We start from the raw sequence: 21,289 nt of genomic DNA, 5'->3' as shown, positions 1-21,289 counted from the left end.
ATATTTTTACATTTAGAAATCCTGAGTGCTACCTGTTCTAAATCATCTTTAGATTTTGCAGGATTTTATAAGGTTAAGACAATGATATTTGTGCTTTATTTTCCAGGTCAGTCGTTGGCCAAATGACTGCACTTAACTACCTCAACCTGTCATCCTGCCGTTACCTTCCACGAGGAGTTAAGAGAATTTACCGTGGCCAAGAAGACATTCGCCAGCTGCTGGACAAACTGGAGTAGTTCTGCTCTTCGTTAGTCCGTCCCATCAAGAAACTCGCAAACTGATTTGAAAAGACACTTGAACATAACGAAACATTCCTCTTTGTGGATTACTGTATATGCTTTAGGTAATAGTGTGTTTTTTACACTGGTTTGTTATTGTAAATGTTTCTTAATGTGTATATTGTTCACATGTAACAGATGCTAAAGCACTCCTTTATTGTGAGAGGGCAGAAACCAGAGGTTTGGAATCCTGTTGTTGCTGCTGCTGCTGCTGCTGCTGCTTTATTAAGGCCAGGTAAGAGTCCGTAACAGCACAGTCGAGTCTAATTCAGATACATTTAAGTTAAAAAAGAAAAAAAAAATGCATTCATTCATTTGAAATCCTTAATTTTAATTTGTGAGCCAAACACTGGTGCTTTTCTCTATAAAGTGGAAATAAAATGCAACTCAGTTATCCCAACACTTTTTTATAAAAGTTTCCACAAGTGCATTACACATGTAGGTCTCATTGCATTCACACTCATACTGGTTCATATTAATCTCAACTCCACTTCATGTAGATTACATCTTGAGACTGCACTGGTGTTGGTGGTTAAATTTAAATTTACTATTCAATTACAAATCTTGTAATAACTGGACTGGAACTGCTTAGATGTCAATGAAAACAGGAGCTGGGGTTGTTCTCAATCATTTGTGTATATCAGAATTTCTCAAATGACCCTTTTTCTACACTTTTTACATTGGATAATTTGAAAAAAAAAAAAAGAAAGTTTGTCTAAAATATTTGAAATAAATTATGTTCAGCACTACTTGCTAGTTGTTTCCACTAGTGGTTCTTGTTCTCTTTACTATAAAGACCAGGTAGACATTTTTCAATTTGTTGAACTAAAATTATCATGGGTACTTAATGGGACTTTCACCGACATGACATGTTACCATTGAAAGAAAGACTATTATATTAATTTGATTATTTATTTGTTTTTTACAATAAAACTGCAAGACAAAAGAAACGCATGGTTGGCTCCATACTGAAGTGTAAACAGGCCTTAAACAACAATTTCCTATTCCCATGTTTCACTTACTAAGAATATATATTGAGTGTAAATGTAGAAAAACTCAAATCCATCGACCCACAAATCAAACATCAACATCAAATGCAACTGCTACCACTCTGGTGTATGCTGACTTAAGGGGTGTATAGTACTGAACAGAGAAAGGGGTGAAGGAAACCATAAATGAAAACACTTATTGATACAGTATTGTTGTGTTGTTTATACAGTATATATTCTATGTGGTCAACACAGGTTGAAATAAAAGTAAAATTGTGAAAGACATGCACGGAAATGATTTTGTTAATTTGACAAAAAAGTACTTGGGGAAATTAGCACAAAAACATGATATATATGCTGACCAAACAAAGTCAATGGTAGTGTCACGGTTTTCTTTCCATCATCTGTTCAAGGGGAGTAGACTAAGACCTGTGACAGGGTCAATGACACATCTCTCTACCAGCTGGAGGTAGGTGAGGTTCTCATGAGTGTTGGGATCAAAGAAGCCCTTGGTGTCATCATCAGAATCAGACAAAATCTGGTTCATTTCTTCATCGAAGTAACCTCTTTCATATGCCACTTGTACGGGAACTCTGTGACTGTGCACTGGGTCAATTATTCCTCCTGTAGCAATTTGTGCTTCAAGGAGACGAATCCCATGATCTTTCACAATGAGATCTTTTTTCAAGGCTTGGAACAAGGAAATAGTTTTATCAGTGTAGGGATCTCTGTATCCTGTAACAGCTCTTTCTGCTGAGAGCAGTTTCTTTTTCCACTCATTGCCAACCACTCCTTGAGCTGCAGCTTCCTCAACTGAAAGTTTCTTGTTTTTCACCGGGTCAATGACAAAGCCAGTGGCTGCTTGGGCCTCTAGCAAAACCAGAGAAGTACCTGGGGTCAGTAGACATCGGAGTTTAGCTTCATAGATACTCAGAGTCTCCTTAGTGGACTGCAGGTACACTCCTGCAATGCTGTTGGTCCCCTTAAGGTACTTCCGTACCGAGTCCATTTCACTGATTTCCGTCACTGTGACTTTTCCAGCGCTAAGACCTTTGTAGAGGTCCTCAGTGATGATTTGGGATTCTAGGAGCTCATTTGCAGTGACATCCTTTCGGATTCCATGGAACTTTGGAAGTTGACTTGTTTCTGAGATGGTAGTAGTGGTGATGGTGGATTTGGTTGTGCTGCTGTCAACTTTGGTTTGTGGTGGTTGGCATGTGACACTTGTTAAGGACGAGGCTGTCTGCTGTTGAATGATTGTCAGGATGATTTCCAGAAAACGTTCAATTGTGATTGATCCAGACTTGTACTGCTGCACAAGTTCTCTCCTCTTCTCCTCAGTGATGTATTTGGAGTAAAGAAGATCCCACAGAGACATGGTTTTCCCTTGGTATTTACCTCCTGCTCTTGTTGTTGTTGTTGATTTTAGAATGAGCTTTGTAGCCTCATCAACAAAGAAATAAAACTCTCCTTTCCTCACAATGACGAGCAAACTTAGGCCTGTGACAGGGTCAATGACACATCTCTCTACCAGCTGGAGGTAGGTGAGGTTCTCTTGGGTGTTGGGATCAAAGAAGCCCTTGGTGTCATCATCAGGATCAGATAAAACTTGGTTCATTTCTTCATCGAAGTAACCTCTTTCATATGCCACTTGTACGGGAACTCTGTGACTGTGCACTGGGTCAATTATTCCTCCTGTAGCAATTTGTGCTTCAAGGAGACGAATCCCATGATCTTTCACAATGAGATCTTTTTTCAAGGCTTGGAACAAAGAAATTGTTTTGTCTGTGTAGGGATCTCTGTATCCTGTAACAGCTCTTTCGGCTGAGAGCAGTTTGTTTTTCCACTCATTGCCAACCACTCCTTGAGCTGCAGCTTCCTCAACTGAAAGTTTCTTGTTTTTTACCGGGTCAATGACAAAGCCAGTGGCTGCTTGGGCCTCTAACAACACCAGAGAAGTACCTGGGGTCAGTAGGCGTCTGAGTTTAGCTTCATAGATACTCAGAGTCTCCTTAGTGGACTGCAGGTACACTCCTGCAATGCTGTTGGTCCCCTTAAGGTACTTCTGTACCGAGTCCATTTCACTGATTTCCGTCACTGTGACTTCTCCAGCACTAAGACCTTTGTAGAGGTCCTCAGTGATGATTTGGGATTCTAGGAGCTCATTTGCAGTGACATCCTTTCGGATTCCATGGAACTTTGGAAGTTGACTTGTTTCTGAGATGGTAGTAGTGGTGATGGTGGATTTGGTTGTGCTGCTGTCAACTTTGGTTTGTGGTGGTTGGCATGTGACACTTGTTAAGGACGAGGCTGTCTGCTGTTGAATGATTGTCAGGATGATTTCCAGAAAACGTTCAATTGTGATTGATCCAGACTTGTACTGCTGCACAAGTTCTCTCCTCTTCTCCTCAGTGATGTATTTGGAGTAAAGAAGATCCCACAGAGACATGGTTTTCCCTTGGTATTTACCTCCTGCTCTTGTTGTTGTTGTTGATTTTAGAATGAGCTTTGTAGCCTCATCAACAAAGAAATAAAACTCTCCTTTCCTCACAATGACGAGCAAACTTAGGCCTGTGACAGGGTCAATGACACATCTCTCTACCAGCTGGAGGTAGGTGAGGTTCTCTTGGGTGTTGGGATCAAAGAAGCCCTTGGTGTCATCATCAGGATCAGATAAAACTTGGTTCATTTCTTCATCGAAGTAACCTCTTTCATATGCCACTTGTACGGGAACTCTGTGACTGTGCACTGGGTCAATTATTCCTCCTGTAGCAATTTGTGCTTCAAGGAGACGAATCCCATGATCTTTCACAATGAGATCTTTTTTCAAGGCTTGGAACAAAGAAATTGTTTTGTCTGTGTAGGGATCTCTGTATCCTGTAACAGCTCTTTCTGCTGAGAGCAGTTTGTTTTTCCACTCATTGCCAACCACTCCTTGAGCTGCAGCTTCCTCAACTGAAAGTTTCTTGTTTTTCACCGGGTCAATGACGAAGCCAGTGGCTGCTTGGGCCTCTAACAAAACCAGAGAAGTACCTGGGGTCAGTAGGCGTCTGAGTTTAGCTTCATAGATACTCAGAGTCTCCTTAGTGGACTGCAGGTACACTCCTGCAATGCTGTTGGTCCCCTTAAGGTACTTCTGTACCGAGTCCATTTCACTGATTTCCGTCACTGTGACTTCTCCAGCACTAAGACCTTTGTAGAGGTCCTCAGTGATGATTTGGGATTCTAGGAGCTCATTTGCAGTGACATCCTTTCGGATTCCATGGAACTTTGGAAGTTGACTTGTTTCTGAGATGGTAGTAGTGGTGATGGTGGTTTTGGTTGTGCTGCTGTCAACTTTGGTTTGTGGTGGTTGGCATGTGACACTTGTTAAGGACGAGGCTGTCTGCTGCTGAATGATTGTCAAGATGGTTTCCAAAAAACTTTCAATTGTGATTGATCCAGACTTGTACTGCTGCACAAGTTCTCTCCTCTTCTCCTCAGTGATGTATTTGGAGTAAAGAAGATCCCACAGAGACATGGTTTTCCCATGGTATTTACCTCCTGCTCTTGTTGTTGTTGTAGATTTTAGAATGAGCTTTGTGGCCTCATCAACAAAGAAATAAAGCTCTCCTTTCCTTACAATGACGAGCAAACTTAGGCCTGTGACAGGGTCAATGACACATCTCTCTACCAGCTGGAGGTAGGTGAGGTTCTCATGAGTGTTGGGATCAAAGAAGCCCTTGGTGTCATCATCAGAATCAGACAAAATCTGGTTCATTTCTTCATCGAAGTAACCCCTTTCATATGCCACTTGTACGGGAACTCTGTGACTGTGCACTGGGTCAATTATTCCTCCTGTAGCAATTTGTGCTTCAAGGAGACGAATCCCATGATCTTTCACAATGAGATCTTTTTTCAAGGCTTGGAACAAAGAAATTGTTTTGTCTGTGTAGGGATCTCTGTATCCTGTAACAGCTCTTTCTGCTGAGAGCAGTTTGTTTTTCCACTCATTGCCAACCACTCCTTGAGCTGCAGCTTCCTCAACTGAAAGTTTCTTGTTTTTCACCGGGTCAATGACAAAGCCAGTGGCTGCTTGGGCCTCTAACAAAACCAGAGAAGTACCTGGGGTCAGTAGGCGTCTGAGTTTAGCTTCATAGATACTCAGAGTCTCCTTAGTGGACTGCAGGTACACTCCGGCAATGCTGTTGGTCCCCTTAAGGTACTTCTGTACCGAGTCCATTTCACTGATTTCCGTCACTGTGACTTCTCCAGCACTAAGACCTTTGTAGAGGTCCTCAGTGATGATTTGGGATTCTAGGAGCTCATTTGCAGTGACATCCTTTCGGATTCCATGGAACTTTGGAAGTTGACTTGTTTCTGAGATGGTAGTAGTGGTGATGGTGGTTTTGGTTGTGCTGCTGTCAACTTTGGTTTGTGGTGGTTGGCATGTGACACTTGTTAAGGACGAGGCTGTCTGCTGCTGAATGATTGTCAAGATGGTTTCCAAAAAACTTTCAATTGTGATTGATCCAGACTTGTACTGCTGCACAAGTTCTCTCCTCTTCTCCTCAGTGATGTATTTGGAGTAAAGAAGATCCCACAGAGACATGGTTTTCCCATGGTATTTACCTCCTGCTCTTGTTGTTGTTGTAGATTTTAGAATGAGCTTTGTGGCCTCATCAACAAAGAAATAAAGCTCTCCTTTCCTTACAATGACGAGCAAACTTAGGCCTGTGACAGGGTCAATGACACATCTCTCTACCAGCTGGAGGTAGGTGAGGTTCTCATGAGTGTTGGGATCAAAGAAGCCCTTGGTGTCATCATCAGAATCAGACAAAATCTGGTTCATTTCTTCATCGAAGTAACCCCTTTCATATGCCACTTGTACGGGAACTCTGTGACTGTGCACTGGGTCAATTATTCCTCCTGTAGCAATTTGTGCTTCAAGGAGACGAATCCCATGATCTTTCACAATGAGATCTTTTTTCAAGGCTTGGAACAAAGAAATTGTTTTGTCTGTGTAGGGATCTCTGTATCCTGTAACAGCTCTTTCTGCTGAGAGCAGTTTGTTTTTCCACTCATTGCCAACCACTCCTTGAGCTGCAGCTTCCTCAACTGAAAGTTTCTTGTTTTTCACCGGGTCAATGACAAAGCCAGTTGCTGCTTGGGCCTCTAACAAAACCAGAGAAGTACCTGGGGTCAGTAGGCGTCTGAGTTTAGCTTCATAGATACTCAGAGTCTCCTTAGTGGACTGCAGGTACACTCCGGCAATGCTGTTGGTCCCCTTAAGGTACTTCTGTACCGAGTCCATTTCACTGATTTCCGTCACTGTGACTTCTCCAGCACTAAGACCTTTGTAGAGGTCCTCAGTGATGATTTGGGATTCTAGGAGCTCATTTGCAGTGACATCCTTTCGGATTCCATGGAACTTTGGAAGTTGACTTGTTTCTGAGATGGTAGTAGTGGTGATGGTGGATTTGGTTGTGCTGCTGTCAACTTTGGTTTGTGGTGGTTGGCATGTGACACTTGTTAAGGACGAGGCTGTCTGCTGTTGAATGATTGTCAGGATGATTTCCAGAAAACGTTCAATTGTGATTGATCCAGACTTGTACTGCTGCACAAGTTCTCTCCTCTTCTCCTCAGTGATGTATTTGGAGTAAAGAAGATCCCACAGAGACATGGTTTTCCCTTGGTATTTACCTCCTGCTCTTGTTGTTGTTGTTGATTTTAGAATGAGCTTTGTAGCCTCATCAACAAAGAAATAAAACTCTCCTTTCCTCACAATGACGAGCAAACTTAGGCCTGTGACAGGGTCAATGACACATCTCTCTACCAGCTGGAGGTAGGTGAGGTTCTCTTGGGTGTTGGGATCAAAGAAGCCCTTGGTGTCATCATCAGGATCAGATAAAACTTGGTTCATTTCTTCATCGAAGTAACCTCTTTCATATGCCACTTGTACAGGAACTCTGTGACTGTGCACTGGGTCAATTATTCCTCCTGTAGCAATTTGTGCTTCAAGGAGACGAATCCCATGATCTTTCACAATGAGATCTTTTTTCAAGGCTTGGAACAAAGAAATTGTTTTGTCTGTGTAGGGATCTCTGTATCCTGTAACAGCTCTTTCTGCTGAGAGCAGTTTGTTTTTCCACTCATTGCCAACCACTCCTTGAGCTGCAGCTTCCTCAACTGAAAGTTTCTTGTTTTTCACCGGGTCAATGACGAAGCCAGTGGCTGCTTGGGCCTCTAACAAAACCAGAGAAGTACCTGGGGTCAGTAGGCGTCTGAGTTTAGCTTCATAGATACTCAGAGTCTCCTTAGTGGACTGCAGGTACACTCCTGCAATGCTGTTGGTCCCCTTAAGGTACTTCTGTACCGAGTCCATTTCACTGATTTCCGTCACTGTGACTTCTCCAGCACTAAGACCTTTGTAGAGGTCCTCAGTGATGATTTGGGATTCTAGGAGCTCATTTGCAGTGACATCCTTTCGGATTCCATGGAACTTTGGAAGTTGACTTGTTTCTGAGATGGTAGTAGTGGTGATGGTGGATTTGGTTGTGCTGCTGTCAACTTTGGTTTGTGGTGGTTGGCATGTGACACTTGTTAAGGACGAGGCTGTCTGCTGTTGAATGATTGTCAGGATGATTTCCAGAAAACGTTCAATTGTGATTGATCCAGACTTGTACTGCTGCACAAGTTCTCTCCTCTTCTCCTCAGTGATGTATTTGGAGTAAAGAAGATCCCACAGAGACATGGTTTTCCCTTGGTATTTACCTCCTGCTCTTGTTGTTGTTGTTGATTTTAGAATGAGCTTTGTAGCCTCATCAACAAAGAAATAAAACTCTCCTTTCCTCACAATGACGAGCAAACTTAGGCCTGTGACAGGGTCAATGACACATCTCTCTACCAGCTGGAGGTAGGTGAGGTTCTCTTGGGTGTTGGGATCAAAGAAGCCCTTGGTGTCATCATCAGGATCAGATAAAACTTGGTTCATTTCTTCATCGAAGTAACCTCTTTCATATGCCACTTGTACAGGAACTCTGTGACTGTGCACTGGGTCAATTATTCCTCCTGTAGCAATTTGTGCTTCAAGGAGACGAATCCCATGATCTTTCACAATGAGATCTTTTTTCAAGGCTTGGAACAAAGAAATTGTTTTGTCTGTGTAGGGATCTCTGTATCCTGTAACAGCTCTTTCTGCTGAGAGCAGTTTGTTTTTCCACTCATTGCCAACCACTCCTTGAGCTGCAGCTTCCTCAACTGAAAGTTTCTTGTTTTTCACCGGGTCAATGACAAAGCCAGTGGCTGCTTGGGCCTCTAACAAAACCAGAGAAGTACCTGGGGTCAGTAGGCGTCTGAGTTTAGCTTCATAGATACTCAGAGTCTCCTTAGTGGACTGCAGGTACACTCCTGCAATGCTGTTGGTCCCCTTAAGGTACTTCTGTACCGAGTCCATTTCACTGATTTCCGTCACTGTGACTTCTCCAGCACTAAGACCTTTGTAGAGGTCCTCAGTGATGATTTGGGATTCTAGGAGCTCATTTGCAGTGACATCCTTTCGGATTCCATGGAACTTTGGAAGTTGACTTGTTTCTGAGATGGTAGTAGTGGTGATGGTGGATTTGGTTGTGCTGCTGTCAACTTTGGTTTGTGGTGGTTGGCATGTGACACTTGTTAAGGACGAGGCTGTCTGCTGTTGAATGATTGTCAGGATGATTTCCAGAAAACGTTCAATTGTGATTGATCCAGACTTGTACTGCTGCACAAGTTCTCTCCTCTTCTCCTCAGTGATGTATTTGGAGTAAAGAAGATCCCACAGAGACATGGTTTTCCCTTGGTATTTACCTCCTGCTCTTGTTGTTGTTGTTGATTTTAGAATGAGCTTTGTAGCCTCATCAACAAAGAAATAAAACTCTCCTTTCCTCACAATGACGAGCAAACTTAGGCCTGTGACAGGGTCAATGACACATCTCTCTACCAGCTGGAGGTAGGTGAGGTTCTCTTGGGTGTTGGGATCAAAGAAGCCCTTGGTGTCATCATCAGGATCAGATAAAACTTGGTTCATTTCTTCATCGAAGTAACCTCTTTCATATGCCACTTGTACGGGAACTCTGTGACTGTGCACTGGGTCAATTATTCCTCCTGTAGCAATTTGTGCTTCAAGGAGACGAATCCCATGATCTTTCACAATGAGATCTTTTTTCAAGGCTTGGAACAAAGAAATTGTTTTGTCTGTGTAGGGATCTCTGTATCCTGTAACAGCTCTTTCTGCTGAGAGCAGTTTGTTTTTCCACTCATTGCCAACCACTCCTTGAGCTGCAGCTTCCTCAACTGAAAGTTTCTTGTTTTTCACCGGGTCAATGACAAAGCCAGTGGCTGCTTGGGCCTCTAACAAAACCAGAGAAGTACCTGGGGTCAGTAGGCGTCTGAGTTTAGCTTCATAGATACTCAGAGTCTCCTTAGTGGACTGCAGGTACACTCCTGCAATGCTGTTGGTCCCCTTAAGGTACTTCTGTACCGAGTCCATTTCACTGATTTCCGTCACTGTGACTTCTCCAGCGCTAAGACCTTTGTAGAGGTCCTCAGTGATGATTTGGGATTCTAGGAGCTCATTTGCAGTGACATCCTTTCGGATTCCATGGAACTTTGGAAGTTGACTTGTTTCTGAGATTGTAGTAGTGGTGATGGTGGTTTTGGTTGTGCTGCTGTCAACTTTGGTTTGTGGTGGTTGGCATGTGACACTTGTTAAGGACGAGGCTGTCTGCTGTTGAATGATTGTCAAGATGGTTTCCAAAAAACTTTCAATTGTGATTGATCCAGACTTGTACTGCTGCACAAGTTCTCTCCTCTTCTCCTCAGTGATGTATTTGGAGTAAAGAAGATCCCACAGAGACATGGTTTTCCCTTGGTATTTACCTCCTGCTCTTGTTGTTGTTGTTGATTTTAGAATGAGCTTTGTAGCCTCATCAACAAAGAAATAAAACTCTCCTTTCTTAACAATGACTAGTAAATTCAGGTCTGTGATGGGATCAATGACACATCTTTCTACCAACTGGATGTAGGTGAGGTTGTCTTGGGTGTTGGGATCAAAGAAGCCCTTGGTGTCATCATCAGAATCAGACAAAATCTGGTTCATTTCTTCATCAAAGTAACCTCTTTCATATGCCACCTGTACAGGCACTCGATGGCTATGGAGTGGATCAATTATGCCCCCTGTTGCAATTTGGGCTTCCAGAAGCCGAATTCCATGTTCCTTTACTATGAGATCCTTTTTCAAGGCTTGGAACAAAGAAATTGTGTCTCCAGTGTATGGATCTCTGTAGCCTGTGACGGCCCTTTCTGCTGATAGCAATTTTTTTTTCCACTCACTGCCGACTACACCTTGAGCTACAGCTTCCTCTACGGAAAGTTTCTTGTTGTTCACTGGGTCAATGACAAAACCAGTAGCAGCTTGTGCTTCCAACAGAACAAGTGAAGTGCCAGGGGTGAGCAGGCCTTTGGATTTTGCTTCATAGATGCTCATAACCTTCTTTGTGGATTCAACTCTTACCCCCGCTATACAGTTTGTTGCCCCTAAGTATTTTTGAATTGATTCCATTTTAGTAACATTCTCTTCTGTTACCTCACCTTGTATAATCTGTGTAAAAAGTTCCTTTGAGATGATTTTTGATTCATACAACTCACTGGCTGAGACCTGCTTTCTTAGTCCTTTGAACTTCTTTTCTTTGGATGATACCTCTGTAATGATAACTGTAAGTATTTCAATGATTTCCTCCATTTTCAGGGTTCCGGTCTTGAATTGCTGTATGAGCTGCTTCCTTTTTTGTTCTGATATGTATTCAGAAAGCAACACTTCCCACAATGTGACCTCTTTGTTTTTATACTTTCCTACATTCATGGTAGCGGTTTTGTTTTTGAATGCAAGCTCAATTTGTTCATCTGTGTGGAATGCATGAGATTTCTCTGTATGCAGGGGTAGAAGAAGTAGCCCAGTTTCTGGCTCTTTCTCACATCTGTTTATCAGTTGACGGTAAGAGAGGATTTCTTTAGTATTTGGGTCAAGGAATCCTTTTGCATCATCAGTTGGGTTTAACAGAAGTGTTCTCATTTCTTCATCAAGATATCCTCTTTTAATAGCAACACGGTCAGGCAGCCTGAGACTTAGATTTGGATCAGTGATTCCCCCAGTTGCTATCTGTGCCTCAAGAAGACGAATACCATCATTTCTTTGAATCAGCTGTTCATTCAGTGCTTCAAACAGGGATATTGTTGCATCAGTATATGGATCTTTATAGCCAGTAACGGCACGTTCAGCCGAGAGAAGGTTCTCATGTATATCTAGTCCAATTAATTTCTCTCTTGCTGCCTCATCAACAGAATAGAATTTGTTTTTGAGTGGATCAATTACCCATCCTGTTGCAGCTTGTGCTTCCAGCAGAAGAAGTGCAATGCCAGGTGTCAACAGATCTTCCTTTTTTGCATCATAAATGCTCATTACTTTCTGTGAGGGATAAACTTTGATTCCAGCAATGCTTCCTGTTCCTAACAGGAATCCTCTCACAGATTCTCGCTGGGTCATTGCTTCAAAGGTTAGTTTTCCTTCATTCATTTGTTTGAATGTGTCTGCATCAATAATTTCAGAATCCAAAAGTTGTTGTGCAGAGACAGGCTTTCTCATTCCCATTATCATCTTGGGAGTTTCACTCTTTTCCAGAGTTTCAATGGTGGAAGTCACTAGAGTGATTATAGTCTGTATGGTGGTCATCTTTGTTCTGTATTTTTCAATGATTTCAAGCCGCTGTTCTGCTGTGAAGTACCTAGAGTGAATCAGGTCCCATAGAGTAAAGGATTTTACTCGTCCCATTGATATGTTCACAGATGTCTTTTCAAACTCTTGCTTTATCTCTGTGTCAGTATAGATATTAGGGTTTTCTGTAGCATTTGGTGTGTCATTCAGTGGCAAGAGACACAGTCCTGTTTCCTTATCTTTGACACATCTGCCCAACAACTCCATGTATGTGAGATTTTCTTTTGTTTTTGGGTCAAAAAAGCCCTTTGTGTCATCAGTTGGGTCCATCAGAATTTGATTTAGCTCTGCATCAAAATATCCCTTCTTGTATGCAACCTGGAGTGGTAGGTGAAGACACTTCATGGGATCAATGATGCCACCTGTACCAATTTGGGCCTCAAGTAAACGGATGCCATGCTGTTTGACAATTAAATCCTTTTTTAAGGCTTGGAAGAGTGAGATCTTTTGACCAGTGTATGGATCTGTGTAACCGGTGACAGCCCTCTCTGCAGACAAAAGCTTTTCATACACCTGGGGACCAAATACTTTTTCTCTGAGAGCTTGTTCCACTGTAAGTTTTTGGTTTTTCAGAGGATCAACAATGAACCCTGTGGCTGCTTGTGCTTCAAGGAGGCAAAGGGCAGTGCAAGGTGTAAGAATACCAAGTCTCTGTGCCTCATAGATGCTAATCTTCTTATTTGAGGGTTGAAGAAGCACCCCAGCTATGCAACTCTTTCCCTCTAGGTAGTCTCGCACTCTGTCCATTTGCATCACAGCAGTGCTTGTCAAACGTCCATCGATTAAGCTGTTGTATGTTTCTTCATCCACAATTTCCAGCTCCAAAAGATCCACAACAGAGACCTCTCCTCTGAGACTTTTAAAGTTCAGAGCGGCTTGCTTTTTTATTTCCTTACTTTCAATGATGTCTAAAATGGTGATGATGAGTTGCTCAAGTGTGATTTTTCTTGATTTGAAAAGCTTGAAAAACTCTTGTCGTTTGTCTTCAGACAGATACTCTGAACTGATCAGATCCCACAGTGTTGTGTGCTTGCCCTTGAACCTGCCATACTTGACAGTAACTGTTATTTTGAATGTTTCTCGAAGATTATCATCAATGGTTATTTTTCTACCTTTGCTCTTGAGTGGCAAAAGACAAAGACCTGTACTGGGATCGGTGACACATCTGGCTATGAGCTGCAAGTATGTCAGGTTCTCATGTGTGTTGGGATCAAAAAATCCTTTGGTGTCATCACTTGGATCAGTCAGGATTTCATTCATTTCCTCATTGAAGTAGCCCCTTTCATAGGCCACATGGACAGGAATCCGATGGCTGTTCACTGGATCTATAATGCCACCAGTTGCAATCTGAGCCTCCAAGAGCCGAATTCCATGGTCTGTTACGATGAGGTCTTTTTGTATCGCTTGGAACAGAGAGATTATTTTTCCATCATATGGATCCTTGTACCCAGTGACTGCCCTCTCTGCTGAGCGCAGCTTTTGACAGACATCTGGCCCCACAATATTTGCTTTTACAGCATCATCCACTGAAAACTTTCTGTTTCCAATAGGGTCAATAATAAATCCTGTTGCTGCCTGTGCTTCCAGCAGAATCAGAGCTGTCCCTGGCATCAGCAGTCCTCTGTGTCTGGCCTGATAGATGGTCATGATTCGAGAATCAGGAAGCAGAATACCTGCAATGCTGCCTTTTCCTTGTAGGTACACATTTACCATTTCGTCTTTCATCATGTCTTTCACTGACTTTTTTCCCTTTTTCAAATCCTCAAGGGCCTCTTCACTGATGATGTCTGCCTCCAAAAGCTGTTTGGCTGTGACATTTTCTCTGATGCCTTCAAAGACAACTTTAGTTGTTTTCACAGACTTCTCAATGATTTCCAGAACTGTTGTAATGATTATCTTGATATCAAGCTTCCCTTCTCTGTACTTCTGAATGATGTCACGTCTCTGCTGTTCATCAAAGTATTCTGACATCAACAGTTCCCACAGAGATACTGTCATTCCCATGTACTTCCCACATGTGAGGTTCACCTTCACTTCTTTGAAGGCCATTTTAGTTTGGTAATCAATGAAGTTAAAGTTCACTCTGTCTGTTTTATTCAAGAGAGGGAGGAGACACAATCCAGTGACAGGATCAATGACACACCTTTCCATCAGTTGAAGATAGGTAAGATTATCTTCTGTATTTGGGTCAAAAAACCCTTTTGTGTCATCCCCTGAATCTTCAAGTACATCATTCATTTCTTCATTAAAATAACCTCTCTTAAAGGCCACTTCAGTGGGAAGTCTGTGACTGTTGATTGGGTCTATTATTCCACCTGTAGCAATCTGTGCCTCAAGTAGGCGAATCCCATGCTCCCTGACAATAAGGTCTTTGGACAGTGCTTGAAACAAAGATATTATTTCACCTGTGTATGGATCTTTGTATCCAGTCACTGCTCTCTCTGCAGAACACAGCTTTGCATGATATTCTGGCCCAACAAGTTTGTTCTTGATGGCCTCATCCACAGTGAACTTTTTATTTTCTACAGGATCAATCATAAATCCAGTTGACGCTTGTGCCTCCAGCAGAACTAATGCAGTTCCAGGCATCAGTATTCCTTGTTTCATGGCTTGGTAAATGCTCATTCTCTGATTGGTTGAAAGCACAGCAATACCTGCAATACTGCCTTTGCCCTCCAGGTATTCTTTCACGGTTTCCATCAACAACACATCCTGTGTTGTGGTTTTTCCCTCTCGTAGGTCATCGTATGTTTCTTTGTCAATGATCTTCGATTCAAAGAGTTCAGTGGAGGAGATGCCTCTTCGCAGACCTTTGAAGGTGATGCAGACAGGAAGGAGCAACAGGCCTGTATCGGGCTCCATGGTACATTTCTCTAGGAGATTTTGGTAGTTTAGAGTTTCTTGCGAACTTGGATGGTAGAAAACTTTGAGCTCTGACATCCTGTCATTGATTAAACCCTTCTCATAGTAGCCCTTTTCAATGGCGGATTCAACTGGAATGTTCTTTTTCTCAGTAGGATCAAACAGGCCTTGTGTGGCAATCTGTGCTTCAAGCAACCTCAGTCCATTATCTCTTGGGACTAAATCTTTTTGCATTGCTTGGAATAAAGATATTATTTGATTGGTGTAGGGGTCTACATAGCCACTGATGGCTTTCTCTGCTCCAAGAAGTTTCTCCTTCATCTCCAGTCCGACAATTCCTTCTTTGACAGCATCTACAACAGGAAGTATTCTGTTGTTTATTGGGTCTACAATGCCCACTGTGGCAGCTTGTGCTTCAAGCAGGGCTAATGCTGTCCCTGGTTTGAGCAGACGTTTTTTCATGGCTTGGTATATGGTTATCTTCTCCTTTGTTTTCTCCAGAAATATGCCAGCCACAGGGCCATGGACATCTGTGTAGCCATTTTGCTTTTTGTCTTGATTGTCCATCTTTACCTACAGAATTATAAAACATAGAATCAATTCCCTATATTGGTCTGAATATTGCATGCATTGTCTGTGAATACTTTATTTTTAAATTTAGAAAGGTGTAATTTTTACTTTAAAAGTCGGTTGTGTTACACTAACAGGTGTAAATAATTTGAGTCAATAAAGGTTGACTATATTGGGAAAACAACTTGGTTAATGGTACCTACCAAAATGATACCTAATTATGAATTTTAGTAAGCATTACCTTTTGTCATTATTGGTTGACCCACCCCCCTTTTGAGTAAACTTTGTGTTGCTACCTCATATAAGAGGAAGTGAGTAGTTAAACTCCTTCAGCTTTGTTTGGACTATTTGTTTATTTTTGATGGATCTGTCTTGTTTCGTTCAGTGCAGCTGAGTGCCGTTTTGCTAATAGGCTAGGCATGATGTTCCTACATGAAATGCATGCGAGTAAAAGTAGTGGCCTCAGTTTATGTTCTCTGTTTTTTGTTTATGCTTGACTATCATTTTGATATTTTAGGGTTCACTCTGCAGGGCAGCAAAACTCTGACAACTGAATAACTGTTTTGATAATGGATTTCTTGACTTGATTGTGTTTCAATTAGAATATTTTTTTTGTTGTATGTTTGTGGACGAAGCAAAGTATGGAATGAGGTAGAGCCTGCAGGTTTTTTTTTACCACAAAAACATTTGAGGACACTACATTTCGATCCACTGTGGGTCTTTTTTAGGTGATACATTGTGTCCTCAAATAAAAAGAGTAGTAAAAAGGGCAGGCTCTACTTCCTTTTGTACCAGCCTTGCCCTCTTACAGTAGAAGATGTATGCACAATTCATCTATTATCATCATTATTATTATCAGTGGACAAAACAAGATATTTGAGGATGAATAATGAAAATGACAACCTATATTTTGCAATTCTGTAAGCTTTACTCTTTCCCCTTATTGGTTTCACCACAAAAGCAAAACATGAATGAAAATATGCCTGTTGATGATAATATATCTACTTTTTTATCTGAAATTCAAGGCCACTGTTGAGATAATAGTCGTATCTCACTCTTTGTCTTTCATAACAACTCGTATAGTTTACCAGTGGGTCTGTGGGCAGCCTCCGATCTTTGGAAGCTCCTGGCTTTTCCCCAAGTCAGGGATGAAGATCAACAGGGCCAAGGCTTTGAAACTCCGTCCTGGTCAAGATAAGGCAAACAAAACAAATTTAGTATTTTTTTTTTATATTTGTGATTGACAATGTCATTCATTCATGCAGCGTTTTTATCAGATGTGTCAGGCCATGTCAGTTTAAGAAAAACAATATTGGTTATTGTTATATGTTCTATCAACAGTGTAGTCGTTGTTAGGTGTAGTAGTTAACAACAAAGACAAACACACTATCATTACTTTATAATTAAGACCTTTATTCTGCATGTCTTACAGAATTTACCACTTAAGTGCTAAGGCTTTTCAAATGTGTCAATGGGTTCAAGTGACAGTAATCTTTTTTTCCGAACTATTTATGCATTAGTATTTGGTGTCCGAAGATAAAAGGAAAAATACTTAATCAAGATTATATTTCCATGACATAAATATGAGAGATGAATCGCTGTCAGTTCATGAACAAGTTTCACAAGTCGTGTATTTGCTTTGGCACAAGCTACAGTGCTTTAAAACTAGACGAGCCAGGTGCCCTATGTTGTAACAGCATACACTATGTGGAAAAACTCTTAACACAAACACATTTCTTAACCCCTTATATCATCACTGTTGTAATTATCATGCTTTGCTGCCCATTGTTGTTGAAATTGCTAACTATTGGTGGAACATTCCGAGGTTATTCCACATTCCCAGAATGTCAGAGTGACTGAAATTATTTGCAATGCATCTACAACAGATATTTCACTTAAAACAAACAAGCTGATAACAAATGCTGCCAGTAAGAAATTGATTTGAAAGCTTGCGGATGGTTTATGGAACGGGTAGAAAACACTTTATCCGCTTTTACAAGTTTCTCCTCAGTTAATACATTAAATATATCAGTGATGTGTAATCGAAACAAAACTGTGAAACCCATACAAATCTTTCATAGCAGTTAATTATGAACGCTTTAATTTTATCACATATTGGCATTTTAGAGCTCGTGTTTTTACAACATGCAACAATAGATTGTTCCCACCCTTCTTTCCTTGAAACCTCCCGTGCTTGTGTCCCAGACAAACCAGCCCCAGAGGTCACAGAATCGTTGGTAATAAATATCTTAATACATTTAAAGGTGGAGCAAAAGAAAAGGGTTAATTCGGGTGATACCGAGTTCTGTTTATCCAATAGAGTGTGTGATTGAGATTCTCTAAATTGAATGTGCACAAACATAATTTTAATAACCTCAGAGCAAGATCTCTTACCCCTTTAAAAACTAAAAAATCTGAAATGATGCAAAATTCCAAACTTTTCAAGGTCTGGAAAACAGCCTTTAACAAACCTGCGTCCCTGAAGTCACTAAAATGTACCGAAATATCAACTTAACTTCTTTCTTGCACAAAATTCAAGCACTTTCAGTGACCCATCTTTTTCAAATTCACAAACTTTCAAGGATTTCAAGGGGGGACCCTTGATTAATGCTTTTTAAATATCTCGGTTACCAGACATTTGGCAATGACTGTGATGCTGTTGTAACTGTGGAAGCCCTGTATTACAGTGTACTGTTTTTCTGTTTGGTATTTTGAGGTGGGTGGATTTGATTGGCAGTTGAGCTGCTTTTGTGACACAAAACCTGGCAACCGTGCAACACTGCCTGCATTTTATGTTGAGCATGATGTAATTCCTGCCCGGAGGAGTGACTCTAATCAGAGGGTGTGGAGGGGAACTCGGCACAAAGTTCACAAAGCAGCTCATTGTTTTTAATACTCCACTGAGAGGACACACTGGACTCGACACATTCTGTAAGTTGTTACTTCCACGTGTGACTTTCTCGCAGCATTAATTAGCTTCACTGCATGAACTTTGAGTTTGGCAGCTCTTGAAGCATTCTTCACAAAAACCTGTGAGCACCGGGCAGTTAAAAATAGTTCCCTCCTGTCATTTATAATCCCAGTGTACAGAAGGTGTGCACTGTTTTGTGGGAAACCAACTAGGTCAGTATGTTGAAGTTATGAGAACCAGTACAAGAAACACAGGCATATGGATCAGTGATTCCCAAAGACTGGGTTGCGCCCCATAGATGGTTCGCAGGAGGGTTTTTTTCTGGCCCCGAAAGAAATTTGCTAAATGTTCCAACTTTTAAGTTAAGATTAATATGAAAATGTTTTAAATGGGCAGCTCATGGCCAAGAGGAAAGGAATTGGGCTTGTAACCAGAGGGTCACTAGTTCAAATCCTGGGATGGGGCTGGGTCATTGCTGGGTCAAGGGCTGGGTCATTGCTCCCCTTGTGTGAATTATTTTCATAATCGATTAATCGCATAATCATTTAGACCATAGAATGTCACAAAATGTTGAAAAAGAAAACCAAAGAAACGACTTGTTCAATTCAAAATGATATTAGATGTCACCAAAACAGCTGTAAATTAGTGGCTACATTAAGCACAAATTTGCTCTTGTCACAGTTTATAATGTGTCTGTTTCCCATCAATTTACTCTGTCAGTAGATTAAACTGGAGCTTTTACCTCTGCACTCCTGCCTTGTCGTGCTTGAAATTGCTGAACTTGCTATTTGACTGTGTAAATGTTTGATCCTCCCCCCATAGATGTTAAACATTTATTTTGAATTATATTACACGCGCAGCATGCATTTGCTTATCACACCGTGAAAGGCAAATACATCAGCTGCATAAAACTGAACCGTTCCCACATGTGAACATTTTCATTTTCACTCTTTAGTTTGATTTTAGTTTAGATAAATAAAAGTAAGAGTACAATTTTTGCTGAACCTGCAAGACCTAATGCTGTTCTATACAAATGAGCACCTATAACATGTGACATTGTAAAATTTCTTTCTTTTTTTTTCCATCCCACATTTTTAGATTTATGCATTTTTTATGTATATATAGTATGACATTTATTTATAAATTTAAGGCCAAAAGGTGACCCCATTTGCTGGTGTAGCTGATAAAATGGCCTCTCAGTCTTATTAATTAACACGTACAGTTCATCTCTTCGTATCTGTTTCTTTTTTTTCCAAAAATCCAAACAAATTTAATTTCCTAAAATGTTGAATATGGAAATAATATAGAATTAGCGTTGCTTGAGAAACTTTTTTGACGGAAATCTAACTTAGAGATGATACAAAGCAAATCCATACATTAAATGACAAACAACTTCAAAAAAATATATATATATATTTTTTTTTTTTAAACTGATACGTGTTGATTGAGTTGAGATGCACGCCGTTTCAAAACACATTCTCACATACAACACACAAAAAACAAATAAACACTTCTCAATCGTAATCAGATTGTGTCCTTAAAGAGTGGTAGATTTGAAAAATAATAAATATAAAGTGGTTAAAGTAATTGTTTGTGGAGATGTGTGCACTCCCTGCTTCTGCATCCTGCTGGTGCCTGGAACCACCCTGAGACACAGACTAAACACATTTTATTAAAACAAACAAAAAAAACCCTTTCTTTGGTCTACAATATGACTAAGAGAATGTTTCTGTGTCTTATCTGACCACTAAACAGCATTTCCTAACTACTTCTTCTCCAGAATCACCAAATTCCAGTGATAAAATCAGCTGTTTTTAAGCCAGTAATGAAACAGGAGCTGCTGGTCTACTGCTGCCTCATTTGGTTTGCATGTGTCACTTATGTGGAAGCGAACAAAGGATTTGGAAAACCAAACTGACAAAATAATTCCTTAGAACTTACTGATGGAGGCAGCAGTGGATCAACAACCACTGACTTTCTCTATGGACCTTGGGGCAGGAGAGTGAGCGACAAAAACCTCAGCTTCCAGTCAGAAAAGTTAGTTAACCTATTCTGACTTAGACTGGGACTTTTGTGAAGTCACTAAAATCAGTTTTTCCTTGTTTCCGTATAATTCATTTAACAACACTTCAGAAAACGGAGCAATCTCTTTAATGCCATGTAGGCATGCATCTGTTATCTGAATGAATAAGATGGAGTTATTATTGTTGTATGAATGACTTATAATTATTCTGACCGCAGCTTCCAATAAACCAAAACCTGTGGGAATGTCAAACCTCAAACCTGCCGAACAGAAAAAAAACACACAATCTCCCACTTTGTGATTAAGCCCCGTCTTTGTCAACTAAAAACAGTAGTGAACGGTGAAGGAATAAATAAATTAGGCAAATGAGTATAGCTGTGGGTTACACAACACCTTTGAATGTGTCAACAGTGAGGGTGACAGCACAGACTTGGTGTTCAGACTTGTGAAATTCCTGCTCAGTGACATAAAAATGAGTGTAAAACCTTTTTGTTGCATTTGTGGTCAAAGGTAATCTGCCAGGAATGTTTGCTTTCCCTTTTTTATCATGAGGGTGTTGGCTGATTGTGCAGGATGTTCACATATAGTATCTTTACGTTTTGTCTGACAAAGACTTTTTTCTCTCACTTAAAGTCACAGTTTAAAGTTTTTTAAATATATTCTCACAGAATGAACAAGTTGGAAATGTTCTCAAGAGCATGCAACAAAACAATTAAAAAAAAGAAAAAAACTGCAACTATTAAACTTAAAAATCACAGATTTTTGAAATAAAAGCTGCTTACCTGAGTGTCCCCACACGTACGTCGTGTCCCCACTCTGCACAGGTTAGCTCTGCCTCAGCTGCAGTGACAGACAGTGTCTCAGATAGAC

The 21,289-nt window shown here is 40.8% G+C and overlaps 2 protein-coding genes across 5 annotated transcripts in view; one reads left to right on the top strand and one right to left on the bottom strand.

Moving 5' to 3' along the window:
• Positions 1-1,027, top strand: part of fbxl6 (F-box and leucine-rich repeat protein 6) — a 16,046-nt gene extending 15,019 nt beyond the window's left edge. For all 4 annotated transcript variants that reach the window (XM_058619684.1, XM_058619680.1, XM_058619683.1 and 1 more), the window contains one exon: positions 107-1,027. In XM_058619684.1, the coding sequence (XP_058475667.1) occupies positions 107-236 (130 nt within the window). In that variant the 3' untranslated portion in view covers positions 237-1,027. The remainder of the gene's footprint in view (positions 1-106) is intronic.
• eppk1 (epiplakin 1) lies at positions 670-21,289 on the bottom strand. Its single transcript, XM_058619677.1, has 3 exons — positions 21,202-21,289; positions 16,574-16,670; positions 670-15,488 (listed from the first exon to the last, which is right to left on the bottom strand). Exon 3 carries the CDS (start codon positions 15,480-15,482, stop codon positions 1,668-1,670), a length of 13,815 nt encoding a protein of 4,604 aa, XP_058475660.1. The 5' UTR covers positions 15,483-15,488; positions 16,574-16,670; positions 21,202-21,289; the 3' UTR covers positions 670-1,667.

Source organism: Solea solea, chromosome 20 (genome assembly GCF_958295425.1).
Source record: "Solea solea chromosome 20, fSolSol10.1, whole genome shotgun sequence".
NCBI classification, from domain to species: Eukaryota; Metazoa; Chordata; class Actinopteri; order Pleuronectiformes; family Soleidae; genus Solea; species Solea solea.
Note: the sequence above shows the minus strand (reverse complement) of the source record. Positions and strands in the feature narration are given on the sequence as shown.